Source organism: Anabrus simplex, chromosome 5, assembly GCF_040414725.1.
Source record: "Anabrus simplex isolate iqAnaSimp1 chromosome 5, ASM4041472v1, whole genome shotgun sequence".
NCBI classification, from domain to species: Eukaryota; Metazoa; Arthropoda; class Insecta; order Orthoptera; family Tettigoniidae; genus Anabrus; species Anabrus simplex.
This window is the reverse complement of record NC_090269.1, coordinates 435,443,229-435,457,736: the sequence shown is the minus strand read 5'-3', so window position 1 is coordinate 435,457,736 and position 14,508 is coordinate 435,443,229. Positions and strand designations below refer to the sequence as shown.

Here is a 14,508-nt window from a genome sequence, read left to right as displayed (position 1 = left end):
GAGCTTAAACATGGCGTCTTGAACATCGACTTTGGCCAGTGTCTAAGTGATAAATAATGTCTCTGCAATCCGGTAGCTATACTTAGACACTGTTTAACCGTAGACATCGTCTTAACACCATTTCTGCAATCAGCCCATAGTAAATCAGCTTGATGAGAGAACAGTTTGTGAGAATTTGATCCTAAGAAGGAAAAGTTTGATAGAACAAATCTCTAGGCACTGGAAATTGTCCATTTAATTTCAGTTAGTTACCTTTAATTTTTAAATTGAAAACTCATCTTGCTGTGGTTTCATTTCTATGTAAAAGTGTATGATTGCATAATTAGCTGTCATGTAAAACTGGGGTTTGGTGGCTAGGATCACTATCATCAGTCATATTAAATTAGATATCCTATGAAAGTGATCACTGTATTGACAGTCATTTAAAACTGGAGGTCCTTGGGTATGATTGTAGTGTCGGTCATAGAGAACTTGTGGCTCTATAGGTATGATCACAATATCAACATTCATGTTAAATTTGAGGTTTTTTGCAATGATCATGATATTGACAATCATGTAATATTACATGTTGACAAATACATCATAACTAAGATAATAATTACAGCAAAATGATAATATATTTTCCTGGCCTGTTTTTCAGTGTAAAGTCATTGGAAGTAATCAACAATCCTGGTACCTTTTAACTATTTCACTTGCAGTGTGAAATGGACCTGGAAACAAAGATCAAAGAGGAACCAGCCTGGCTTCAAGGAACAGGAAATGCTTCACTTGTAAGTCTCATTCCAGATAACTTTACAGGGATCATCATTTAACCCTTAGTAGCTGAATAAATTTGGCAGGGGCCAAATTTACTATGTGCTTACTCAATATTAACACCAGCTGTCACCACTTGCAGCATGAGTGTTTAGGCCTGGTATGTCTCTGTTACGTTTCTTTATCTGGAAATATGTGACAGCGTGCTACACAAGGCTGCCAACACTTAGGAACTACAAATAGCATTATTGATGTACATATTTGGGTCTGACTAGTGACATAATCATTGTTCATGGGCAAGCAAAGAGGTCCTGGTGGCGTAAGCTCCCAGATTAGGGCCACAATGTAGCCAATTTGCCTCTAGCATTTACTAGTGAACCAGCAGTGCATTAAATGCCTCTGTGGCTCAGGTGGCAGTGCATCGGCCCCTCACTGCTGAGTTCTGTGATTCAAATACCAGGCACTCCATGTGAGATTTGTGCTGGACAAAGCAGAGGAGGGACAGGTTCATCTCTGGGTACTCCTGTTTTTTCTATCATCTTTCATTCCAGCAGCACTTTCCAATGTCATTTCATCTGTAATTCATTAATCATTGCCCCAGAGGAGTGCGGCAAGCTTCTGCAGTGGACACAATTCCTGTTCTCGCCACAAGATGGGGGCTTCCTTCATTCCATCCCTGAACTTGTTACTGACTGGAAAACAGGTTGCAGGTTTTCATTTTCACAGCAGTGCATATTATGTTTGATAGTGGTAAAAAGCTGAATGAATATTTTGTGTTTGATTGTGAAGGGGCCTTTGTTAGGTCCAGCTAGTGACAAAGTCATGATAGGCAGTGTCTCAAGATCGAGGCTTCGGTGCTTTTCATGTACTAAGTATGCATTGATTGACTGTCATTGTTTTTCGCTACTGTTCTTGGTTCTTTATATGGCTTTCAGAAGGTTGTGTGTTATCTTTATTCTGCAATAGTTTGCTAAAGGTATCTTTGTGGGATTGATATCATTTCCTTTCATGACAGCGAATTGCAATGCTACTAGCTGCTGAACTGATGGACGATGGTGGGTACTAGATTTAATTAGGTTATAGCTGGTAAGTCCCTGGGTATCATAGTGAACCTATTTTTCTTCCGAAAGACATTCCAGGTAAGATTTTCATCATTTAAACTTCTATACAATGTTACTAATGTTGGGTGAGCACAAAGTAAAATACTGTCACAGTATATCATGTCTAAAGCAAACACTGTTTTGAAGGCAGAGATGCAGTCAAAGATTTTGGAGAATTGATATAAGGTAGGTGAGGCAAATAAGGCCCACTTACAGATAGATTGCCGTTTGCTCTTAAAGTAACAGAGATACAAGAATTTGTTTCAAATAAAAAATGTTCCTTGACGTATCTTTTCACCAGATATCATAAACAAATAATTGTAAATGTATCCATGTTTCCCACACAGTACAATTATATAATTAATGTAATTGGGCCTTATTTCCTGCTCTAACATGTAATAAGGCCCGCAGTGGAAGAGTACCTTAACCTCATCTCTATGGGCAATTACGAGGTCAAATTGGAAGAGGAAATGGCATGTTTTGTAGATAAGAAGTGTTAAAAGACATGTTCATTCATTCAAAAATATTTATGTTGAAATTTTAAAATTGAAAATATAATATGAAACATTTCACCATGCTAAGTAGAGGAGACCTGAATTTTCTTCTTTAAAAGTTACAGGAAGCATAATTTCCTCTCATCTTACTTCGAAAAACCAAGCTAATGTGCTTTAAAAAATTAATCATAACCACTAAATATAAAATTCTAGAAATTTAAATCACACAAACATTAAAAAAACAATTTTCAGCCAGTCATTTTTAACTTTTCCTTTCCCTTATTTAAAAAAACTAAGTTAATTTACTTTAAGATAACATTTAATTCTGTATGAAATAAGAGTCTTTGATATTTTGAAAACGAAGTCTGAAAACACAAAAACTTATGAGCAGTCAGGACAAAAATAATCTTCCTTGTCGTTTATAGTCAGTCCGACACACATTTCATGCACCCAAACTCGGCAAGTTTTGCAAGCTCGCATGTCCACCATGCATTCTTCCTGGCATGCAGCACAAAACCAGCTTATATCTGGGGTTGCTTTTAATACAAAACTGAAAGCTTCCAAAGGAACTGCTGCTCGGCTTGAAGCCTACAGGTGGAGAGGTCATGTGGTCAGCATAACGCTTCCCTTGGTTTTTTGACCGATGTGCCGCTACTTACAATTGTTCTCACGACCCTGGGATAACGCCATTCCAGATCTCCTGGCCTCCTGGCTTTTATAAATTTACGTGCCAATACTGGGAATCAAATCCAGGCCAAGGAGCTAGCATGCTATCCTGAGATCACTGCGGTAGTCTTTAATCCAAAAATCATGTGTAAGAACATGTCTTCGACTTCAAATTCAGATCAATACCAAGGTGTACATTGGATAAAAAATAAAAAATGTTTCGCTTATTAAAAATAATTTTAGTCTATTTAGTATATTTGTGAAACTTTACGACCTAAAATAACGTTGGGTTAGCATATTTTTGTATTAAATTGAAACTAAATCTTTTGTAGCAGCAGCAGGAAATAAGGCCCACATGTTGCAAAGCGTGGGCCTTATTTCCTGCATCGTGACCTTGAGGGTTTTTCGATTGCACCATCTTGTGTTCTTAACCAAATTCATTAAAATATACACCATTTCATTACTTATTTAATGCACTAGTAGATACATATATTATTTTAATGTTATCCTAGCACTAACATTCCCTTTTTTTACTTCCCTTTCCAAAGGAAAGTTATAAAAATGAGATCAACTCACCTTCCTGCATCTTGACTGGCCTAGCAACCAAATACTGAGGAGTAAGTAGACGTATAGGTTCACTACTGACCAAAGAAGTGGCAAATACGAAAATCAAACAGTGGGCCTTAATACCTGCTGGGCCTTATTACCGCAACCTACCTTACTTTCATAATTTTGCCTGGCTTTGTCTGTTGCTACTCTAAACTCAGTCCATTGCAGTCTTCTGAATGTGTGGCTATCAAATCAGTGCCCCTTCATCTGCTGGCTCAGAGTGTAGAGTGATGTCATGCTAATATCATGTTGGCAAGTGTGACTTGGGTTTAGTCTGGAGGTATTTGATGAAGGTGAATTATCCCAGCACATGTCTGTAGTTATACTGAATTCCTGCATGTCATTCTGCTGCCTCTTTTAAAAATATTAAATTATGTGAGAGAAATGTGTGCCAATATCGGAAGCAACTTTTTTCTACATAAATGTGCAGAGATATTCTAAATGATACAATGAATGTCAAAAGACCTGTACCTTTTAAAGAGTTTCATATAATAAGAAATGAGAGCTCTCCAAATTTACATTGGGTCTTCCTTTCATCGCATCCTAGTAGATCATGAAGGAGGGTCTGAAACAGCAGATGTACCTGGCTCTGCACTGATGGTGTTCTCACAGAACACTACGTAACATCCTTGTAGTCATAAAACATTTCATTTGTAGTTGCTTCGAGTGTGGCCCACATCACAGCCTTCCCTGGATTATGACTGATCAGCCTTCTTCTTTCATGTTTGTTTTTTTCATTTTTATATTTTGAAGCATTGAATTACAGTATGTTGATTGAAATGGAACTCTCCCAAGGCAGTATGTAGCACTTTTGAGCTTGGCAAAACCTGAGTAGAGAATGTGCTTCAGATATTTTAAGGTATTTTAATCTGTTTGTAAACAAACTCTATGCTGAGTATGTAGGATTTATATATCCCACTATATGTCAACAAATTTAGAACACTTCTATCACTTTTACGTGCTTCAAGCAACCTCTAAAATTTTAAAATATGATTTGACATATAAAGCAGCTTTTATGATTTATTGTTTAGGTCTGTGACTGCTTAGTTCCAAAAGTCTGTACAAGATAGCTCTAATTCCATCTTCTCGTATGCCTAGAAAACTCTCAGTTTATATTTGGATAATATTCTTGTCCTTTCAATGACATTAGGTGTGAGCAAGGATAGTAACACCAATCTCAATTCAGCCTTTGGCTTTTAAGAATTGTCTCCTGGTACAAACCTTCTGTAAACTTTAGCGAAATTTTAAAATTAACTGTTAAATTGGCATGTAATGAATTACCATTCTGTTTTGTTGGTGACTGTATTTGTAGAAGTGTGTAACGTGCTTACCTAATATACCTTCTTTTCCACAGGAAACTATTGAACATGTAACAGAAAATATGACTCTGAAAAAAGAAGCCAAATCAGAGTTAACAGAGCCAGAGCCAACAGAGGATTGTTCATTTGAGGTAATGTACATAATTTGATAAGCCATTGTCATGTAATGAAAATGGTAGGAATGTGGCTCATCAGATATCAAAGATTAACCATTCATTTCTATGTGCATGATTGATAGTACTATGGAGAATATACTTTATGTTGACTCTTTACTTGCCTAATTTTTATTTTGTTCAAGTTGTTTCAAGATCTTGCATTAGGTATGACATAGCAGATGGGATGGCTCCTAAGACCTCCAATGCATATCATTTGGAACGGGCATTATTGCTACTAATACTTTTGACTGCATAAATATCTTCAAACACAAATTTGGTATAAGATACATTTTTTTGTTACTGTTGAGCAAAAATATTGGGATGTGTAAATTATGCAAGGGTATTAATTATGCAAGAAAATATGGTAGATAGATAAGAATTGTCGGAAGGGTTAACTATGTTGAGAGGAAGTATCTTTTGCAAGAGTGGTCAGTTCATTGTTGGTGAAGCAATAAGTACCCATCACACTTCTGAGGTGATATATCAGACTCTTGACAGCTGTTTCCCAGATTACACCAGAGTGTGATTCTGCAGGAGGGATGAAATTCCAAGTCAGTCCCATGCCTGCAGTTTCAGTGAAGTATTCTTTTCTCTGAGGAATGTCTTGCAGAATTGCTTTTTATTTCTCTAGCTGCTCTGAAGAAGTTCTTGCCGTTATCACTGTAAATGTTCAGGGGTTGACGTCCATGAGAATGAAGTCGACGAAGAGCAGTGAGAAATGTAGTTGTGGTCAGATCAAGTATCATATCTATGTAGACAGCCTTGGTAGCTAGGCAGTGTGGTCTTGCCTGACTTCACTACATTTTTTATTAGCATTGTTCCAGAATAGTCTATTCCAGTGTTAAGGAATGGTTGCTCCGGTGTTACATGCCCCCTTGTTGTATTTCACATTAATTGTATAAAAGTATCAGCATTCAGTTTGCAACACTTGTGACGTGCACGAGTGTGGCTTCTTTACCGTCCCTTTTGCTGATGGAATGCAGAAATTCTATCTGAATTAGAGATGTGTTTAAGAGTGGAGTGTCACGATGAAGTATTCGAAGGTGTTCTGCCATGAACATTAACTTGTATTAGCTATGTTAGATGTTGGTATGGATGCAGATAGATGTGGTGTTATAACTCAACTAGAATTTGGGCATTGTTCAGTCCTCTGCTGACATAGAGATTGTCTTCTTGATCTGTGATTGCATTTATAGTTTTAATATAAGTTGATAGCTTCCTACTTAACTTTAATTCAAAATTTGAGTGCAGTGTTCAAATTCACTATGAACTGTGAACTTCAATTTCACTCCATGGGCTGTTTACAACAATGTGAGGCAAGAATAATAGTTAACACCAACTTTCCAATACTTAGCTTTCCTTATATTTAGGAAATAAACATTACAACAGGCGTTGTAGGATGGGACATGTTTCGCTTAACAGTCGTAAGCATCATCAGCCGAAAATAAATCTTAGCCTTAAGTTAGGTCAGGGCCCTGAACCTAGTGTCCTTAACATATATGGCACCCTAAGAATCAACGTTTATATTTAGAAAATTAAAATAGGTTTAAAACTAGAGTGAAAAAAACATAGAATGTTACGACATGGCTAAGAGAAAAAGCACAATTGAGTTGAGACAGAGGATAAGAACAGAAAGTCAATACAGAGCTGGTAGTGAAATAATTAAAATCATTAGGATATCATTGTTCCCAGTCAGTCAATCAGAATGTTCAAACATAAAAACAAGAGTGAAAATAAGTTTTGATTCTTAGGGTGCCATATATGTTAAGGACACTAGGTTCAGTGCCCTGACCTAACTTTAGGCTAAGATTTATTTTCGGCTGATGATGCTTACGACTGTTAAACGAAACATGTCCCATCTTCAACGCCTGTTATAATGTTTATTCCCTAAATATAATGAAAGATAAGTATTGGAAAGTTGGTGTTAACTATTATTCTTGTTTTAATGTTCATATCTGATGTCCAGTACGGTCTACAATGAGATTTATTACTTGTAATGTGAGGCAAGTCTCAAACAATAAGCAACTACTCCTTGTACTTTGCTTAATTTCAAAACTTTTATTATGAATAGATCATCGTGCATGGCTGTAAGAAAAAAATTGGTGGCATTCTTTATTCTGTGAGATAAATTTGAACATCACGTTTTGATTTCGGCCAACCCAAGGCATCTTAGTTCAACAGTTTGGGACCATGCCAACAGAGTGAATTGTTGAAGATTTTGTTCATTTGTGGCCATTTGGACACTAAGGCAGAGTGTTTTTTCTTTGCTTCGCATATGGTACCACTCATTTTGTGGTGTACAAACAATTGAACACCATGGCAGCAAAACAAGTGAGAGCACAACACAGCAAGCATCAGTGTCAATTGTGAGCACAACAACAAGAAAGTTCAGTGGTTATCCCAGTGCAAACATCACACCAACTTCTGAGGGATGCCACAAAGCACAAGACAGGACTGGAAAGAATGCAATATCTGGGTAGGTACTAAGCTCAATTGACTGCAACAGAGGAGTGGATCTTACAGAGTATAAGAAAGAGAACAATTACCAGAAATAACAACATATGCCATAGTTTAAAGATCAAAATTTAATGTAATAATAAGAACAGTAGGTGGATAAATAGAAGATATGAAAATAAAATTTCTAGAATTTAAAATAAATAGCATCTAGATAGATTTTAAATTAAGGGAAAATCATCTTGGATACCCGACTTCTTAAAATGGCATACCACAGACATAATTCATATATCAGTTATGGTAAGAGAAATTGAAATGGGTTGTTAACCACATGGGTTTTTAACCACAAATATGACTATCGATACATGTTTGAAATTTCAGTATCTTCCGAGCATGGTATTGAAATTTGTAGAATTATGAGTGGTCTTCATATTTACAGGACCTATATTTGTGTCATGTGTACAATATACGATACTGCTCATGTATACAATTTCCGGGTAGGGGTGTCCCTATATTTTGCCAGCCTCGTGGTTAATAAGAAGCATGCCTGCCTCTTGTCGGCAGGCCCCAGGTTCAATTCCCACTCAGGTCAGGGATTTTCTCTCAACCTGAGGGCTGGTTCGGGGTCCACTCAGCCTTCGTGATTAGAATCAAGGAGCCGTCTGATGGTGAGATGGCGGCCCTGTTCTCGGAAGCCCAGAATAACGGTCAAGAGGATGCATTGTGCTGACCACATGCCCCTCGTAATCTGCAGGCCTTCAGGCTGAGCAGCGGTTGCTGGGCAGGCCAAGGCCCTTTCAAGGGCATTAATTGCTGTGGGATTTGGTTTTTTTATGTTTTGGTTTATATTTTTTATTTGTTTATATGTTTATATTTTACCCAATTAAGTTACATTGCCTTAGATAAGAATTTTTTTAGACCAAACCTTATCACATACTTTGTTTATACGAGAAAGGAACTTGAGTGAATACATATGGGTATCTTCAAGCCAATACAAATATAAGACACGCACAAGGGGAGAACCAAGGAAAAAATAATGTAATGCAAATAGATAAATTAAGGATAAACAAGCTAAAAATAGGAATTGATGCAATGAAATTTAAAGTAAGAGGAACAAAATTAATTTTAACCAGAAAGCAGAACATTAAATACGTAAAACCCAACAAAGTTCAGTAAAATAATAACCATGACCAAGTTTTTTTGCTAGTGGCTTTACTTTACACCGACATATGGTGACAATGGTATAGGAAATGCTTAGGAGTCGGAAGGAAGCGGCCATGGCCCTAATTAAGGTACAGCCCCAGCATTTGCCTGGTGTGAAAATGGGAAACCACAGAAAACGATCTTCAAGGCAGCCAACATTGGGATTCGAACCCACTATCTCCCGGATGCCTGTTCACAGGAGCGCGCTCTTAACTGCACGGCCAAATCGTCCGGTGACCAAGTTTTGATACATTAAATACACCAACACCAGCACACACCATAACCAAGATTCCAGGTCACAAAATTCAATAATCACCACCACCAACAGCAATAAGATGGTAAGGCGTGCATTGTCTAATCGTAAGGCAACAAGGCAACATCTCACAAAAATGAAAATTGTGGTGTCAGGCAAAGAACAGAATGAGGTGAAACCGGACCTTAAATAATCCAAGAGAAATAAAATAAAATTTATAATAAATGGCAAGCAAATTACCATATGAATCTACAAAAATAAACTCACTTCGGTATCCACTTTGGAACAGAATTACAAAGATCCAAGTATTACATTTGCAGACAACTAGTAGGAACATCATGTACATGCCTAGGTGGTCAACCTCATGACCACTCAGTATGAAAAAACAAAAGTATTAAGCTTTGAATGTTACACTGCTGAGAACTTTAAATGCGAATCGTATCCAATTCTTCAAAAAAAGTGTGATACTGCCACATGAGAACAGTCATGTGCCAATTATTATGACAGTATGTCGTGTCATTCATGGACTACTTGGTCCTAATAACAAATTTCACATACAAGTAAGTTGGAGATACCTTTAGTTGACACGTTGCATTTAACACTAGTTAATAATTTCTCGCACAAAATATTCACATCTTGAAGTAAGGAAATGGCACTTTATATAAAACGCCTTTTAAAGTCAAACATTTCACATATCTCGTTGCAAAATAAAGATATGATAAGTTTACGTAATATCTGAGATTTCTAAATTCACCCCTCTAAACTTAGCTTTATGTTAATCGATAGGTCAAAGTCGTTACTGTGTTGGTGAATGTGGGGAAGTCTCAGAACTTTGGTTTGGCAGGATTTTAATGAAGTCTTTGTATTGTTACTAAGGTGTACCTGTGATTACTTGTTTTTGCAAGTAAAATGGTGTCTTCAGAATGTATCCTTTAAACAACAGGTTATATTAACATACATAAATGTTCATTAATATCTTGTGTTGTGAGTTTTCACCAATGTACATATTTATTTCTAAAATAAACTACTGTTCGTTATTTGACTTCCATTTTATAAATCGAAGGGTCGTTTGATAACTGAGGTTCATTCAATACAAAAACTACCCTTAATATCGAACACCACTGAAAATTATTTTTATTTCTAGTACTGTTTTCTTTAGTACTGAAGTCCGCATTTCTGTGCTCATGACTGCTGAGCCGTCCATCTCTAACTTCAGAGGGCCTCAATTTGAACCCTTATCGGGTATAGTTAGATTTCTTTTACAATGTCTTACAACTCATTACAATGCAACTAAATCAATTAAAACAATGGCTAATCAAAATGAAACCATAAAAGATAGTTCATCAGAACAAGATGATGATCAGGGCAGAGATGATTTTACGTGGAATGGTGAACATTTAGAAGTACCTTCTCCCAAAAAGGACCTTCCTGGTGTTGTTATTTTGAAGAGCGGAGTAAAGGTTCACAAGCCAAAATTGGTGAATGAGCATAAATTGCTTTGGAACTTGCTAGCTCACCCACCTCAAGTAATAGCATGTTTTCTTTCAAAGATATACGTGATATCTTCAGAGGAGTACCGGAAAGAATGAATAGAAAGAAACAAGCATGATTAAAGATATGTTCTGCTCTCTGTGGAAAGACAGAGATAAGAAAGTGGTTTTAGTGTTTTTTTAGGATATTTTATTATGTATTAATATAGCCTCCTCTACTTTTGTGATTTATATTTATGTACAATTCTGTTTTATTCGGAGAGACTCTGTGGCTCAGGCGACAGCGTGTCAGCCTCTCACTGCTGGGCTGAGTGGTTCAAATCCTTGTCAGTCCATGTGCAATTTGTGCTGGACAAAGCAGAGGCAGGACAGGTTTTTTCCGGGTACTCCGGTTTTCCGTGTCATCTTTCATTCTAGTAACACTTTCCACCATCATTTCATTTCCTCTGTCAGTCATGAATCATTGCCCCAGAGGAGTGAGACAGGCTTTGGCAGCCGGCACAGTTTCCATCCTCGCTTCAAGATGGGGGCTTCGTTCATTTCATCCCTGACCCAGTCACTGACTGGAAAGCATTTTGTAAGTTTTATTTCTAGTTTGTTCATATTATTACTACCATATAATGTCTAAAGGTAAAGTGATTTGTAATAAATCTTTCTGTTTGGTATTTAAAACCTTGCTGTTGGATATTTAAAAATCATGTTCGATAAATAAGACCTCACTGATGGATATATACAACACAGACTGCTCGATATATGGAGGAATACGGTGTTGTATTCTAAGGCCTAGAAATGATATATTTTAAATGTCTGAACAAGCGAGTTGCAACCAATGGATGTTCTGTTAAGGTTTTAGAATTCCTTCAGATGTCTGTTCTTCACTGGCAAAAATTACTGAACAGTAATTCCTGGAGATAACCTGAAAGTTTTCGATATATTTGGCCACAGCCCTATTTCAATGTTTCAAGGTGATTGGCACTTCCAAGTGAATTACAGCAGTAATATTGTGCACGTATCTGACATTTTGTTTAGTACAATTAATGAAGCTTCTTCATAGTGGTGAGCTTGAAGACCTAGAGAGGAATAAACAGTTTATGCAGAATTTGACTTACCAAACGAGGTGACGATGATGTATAAGTTAAATTCTGCACATGATTTACTGTTAAGAATTCCAATAATGCATTGGCAACAGGCTTGCACAGAAGAAGAACGTAATAGTCACATCAGAGGATTAAATTAACAATTTTGTCAAAATAGCCAAAACTACCACCCACCACTAGGTTTTACGTTAAAAAACCCGTCACGAAGCGCTGGTTAATCATACTAGGGTGGTTGAGACACTCCGAACCAATACAGGCGATCTTAGACGGAGTTAAATCAACAGGCATGTTGTCGGTGAGAGATTCACAGCTTAACTCCCAGGGTTCAAAACGGTGGCGATAGAGAGCAGTACACAAACAGTTGATGAGTCAGTTGCAATGTTATATCCAGTGATGTGCCATAAAATATCCAATGAGAAAATGACTACCATAGTTGTATTAAATTAAATCCAATCACTAATTCAGAATTTTAGTTAATAATGATGTGGCAAATTTAAATAAAATGAAAGGAATGTTTAAGGAACATAACCATAATGTCCTTTAATGATAATGCCGCAGGTTTGTAGTCTGGAAACTTTAATGTCTTCTTGAGTAGGGCTCTTCAAATCTGTGAAACTGAAGGAAGAGCTTTTAATCACTACTACCTTGCATTTTACACACTGCAGCATTGTCATCACTTGAGCTTCAATGCTAAGTGATCTGGCTTACACTTTTACCACAGGCTTCCAGAGTGTTTCAGTTGGTCCTATAAGTCCTAATGAATTGAAGATATGTATATTTCATGACTGAACAGTGTTTTAGACAAAGCGGTTGTATAATATTCATGTTCTGTTCTCACGATTCATACGACATTAAATTGATTCTGAAATGGTGCCCAGATTATTCAAAATTATTTAATACATCATTGTCATCATCTTTGAGCTAATTTGGTTGCATCTGTCTGTGATAAGCTGGAATTGAATTCAGTTAGACTGGGCCTGTAGAGGTCGTTTTCCATAAGTTGAAGCCTCTGTGATTGATTAGGTTTTGTAGTTCTTCCAAAATTTTGATTTCTTCCTGTAATTTACACGTTTAGGAAATACAGATGTCTACATAGCAGTCTTGAATTTATGATGTTTGCTGCAGACTGGAAGTCCATACCTTCTTTTTTAGGTAATGAACAACTGGCCATGTAGGTATCGGTGTAAATTTGGGAGATGGTGGGTTCGAACCCACTGTCGATAGCTCTGAAGTGAAGGATTTCAATGGTTTCAAGTTTTCACACCAATATTAACCCTGTTTTATGTCATCATAAGATCTGTGTGTGTTGGCATGATGTAAAGCAGACTGTTATTTGGTGAATGAGAAACTGCAAAAATAATCATAAATGACCCTAATTTGCCATAGGTTATGTTTAATTAATCTTTGTTAGTAATTCAACTGGCTATTGTTTTTGACTGTTAATTACATTCAAAGTTTTCACCTTTTTGTCTTTACCATAAACCAAGGAAATATCATCAAACTGAATGTTGTGTACGTAGTCAATGAAAAATTTATATAGACATTATACTGGGTAGGCTTTTGGGCTTATGCCTTGTCAAGAAAATAAGGTTAAATTCTTAACATTTTTCAGAGAACTGTGCTCTGCGTCTTCAGAAGAAATCTCGACTGTCTACGAGAAAGGCTTCTTAACCCCTTAACTGGGTATAATGCCTTTTGACGTTTTCGAGCTGGGCTTCTACAGTGGGTATTACGGCATTATTCGATCGTAAAATTTATTGCGTATTTATCTTGAGTGTGAAGGCATATGGCGTTGCCATGGAATCTGTGGCATTAGTCGATATGTTTTCTACGAGATCATGCTGTGTATTGTTCTTTTAGAGCTGTCACAGCTTCATGAAATGTATTTGTTTTGGAACCTGGCACGAAGTTCCCATGCAGCCATTTATGTCACGAAGCATGGCTTCCAAACAAAAAGTAGATCAGTTTGATTGTGAGTGTATTTCGACAGTTTTAGGAATGGAGATTGATGATGAGGTATCTTCTTTATCTGATGATCATGAGTGGATTCATACTGATGAAGAGGACCGTGAAAGTGATCCTGAGAGTGAAAGTGAAGTTGTTCCCGACGAACCAAATGACGCGGACGACGTTCAGAATGTAACTCAGCCATCTCACTTTGTTGAGAATGTTGCCACAAGACCAGGGTTTGCTTTTACAAGTGTCAATAAGACAAATATAGATTTTAGTGATGTGCACAATATCGCAGAGTACTTCAGCGCGTTCGTAGGTGATGTATATTCCAGTTATTAACTGAACAGACTACCTTTATCGCGTATTTATCTTGAGGGTGAAGGCATATGGCGTTGCCATGGAAACTGTCACATTAGTTGATATGTTTTCCACGAGATCATGCTGTGTATTTTTTTTTAGAGCTGTCACAGCTTCGTGAAATGTATTTGTTTTGGCGCCTTGCATGAAGTTCCCGTGCAGCCATTTATGTTGCGAAGCATGGTTTCCAAACGCAAAGTAGATCGGCTTGATTGTGCGGGTATTTCGACAGTTTCATAATGTTAGTATCACATTATTGAAGAATAATAATTACTATCGTATTAGATTAAACTGCAGGCCCCGTGGTGTAGGGGTAACGTGCCTGCCTCTCTCCTGGAGGCCTCGGGTTCAATTCCCGGCCAGGTCAGGAATATTTCCCTCAACCTGAAGGCTGGTTCGAGGGCCAATCAGCCTACGTGATTAGAATTGAGGAGCTATCTGATGTTGAGATGGCGGCCCTGTCTCGAAAGCTCTGAATAACGACCAAGAGGATGTGTCGTGCTGACCAGAGGGTCCCTCGTAATCTGCAGGCCTTTGGACTGAGCAGAGTCCGCTGGGCAGGCCAAAGCTATTTCAAGGGCATAAGTGCTGTGGGGTATTAGATT

The 14,508-nt window shown here is 37.4% G+C and overlaps 1 protein-coding gene across 1 annotated transcript in view; it reads left to right on the top strand.

Annotated features, from left to right (window-relative positions):
• LOC136875073 (zinc finger protein 665) overlaps positions 1-14,508 on the top strand; it is a 169,373-nt gene that overhangs the window by 14,361 nt on the left and 140,504 nt on the right. The window contains exons 3-4 of the mRNA XM_068227884.1: positions 641-770; positions 4,977-5,072. Coding sequence (XP_068083985.1) covers positions 705-770; positions 4,977-5,072 — 162 coding nt within the window. The 5' untranslated portion in view covers positions 641-704. The remainder of the gene's footprint in view (positions 1-640; positions 771-4,976; positions 5,073-14,508) is intronic.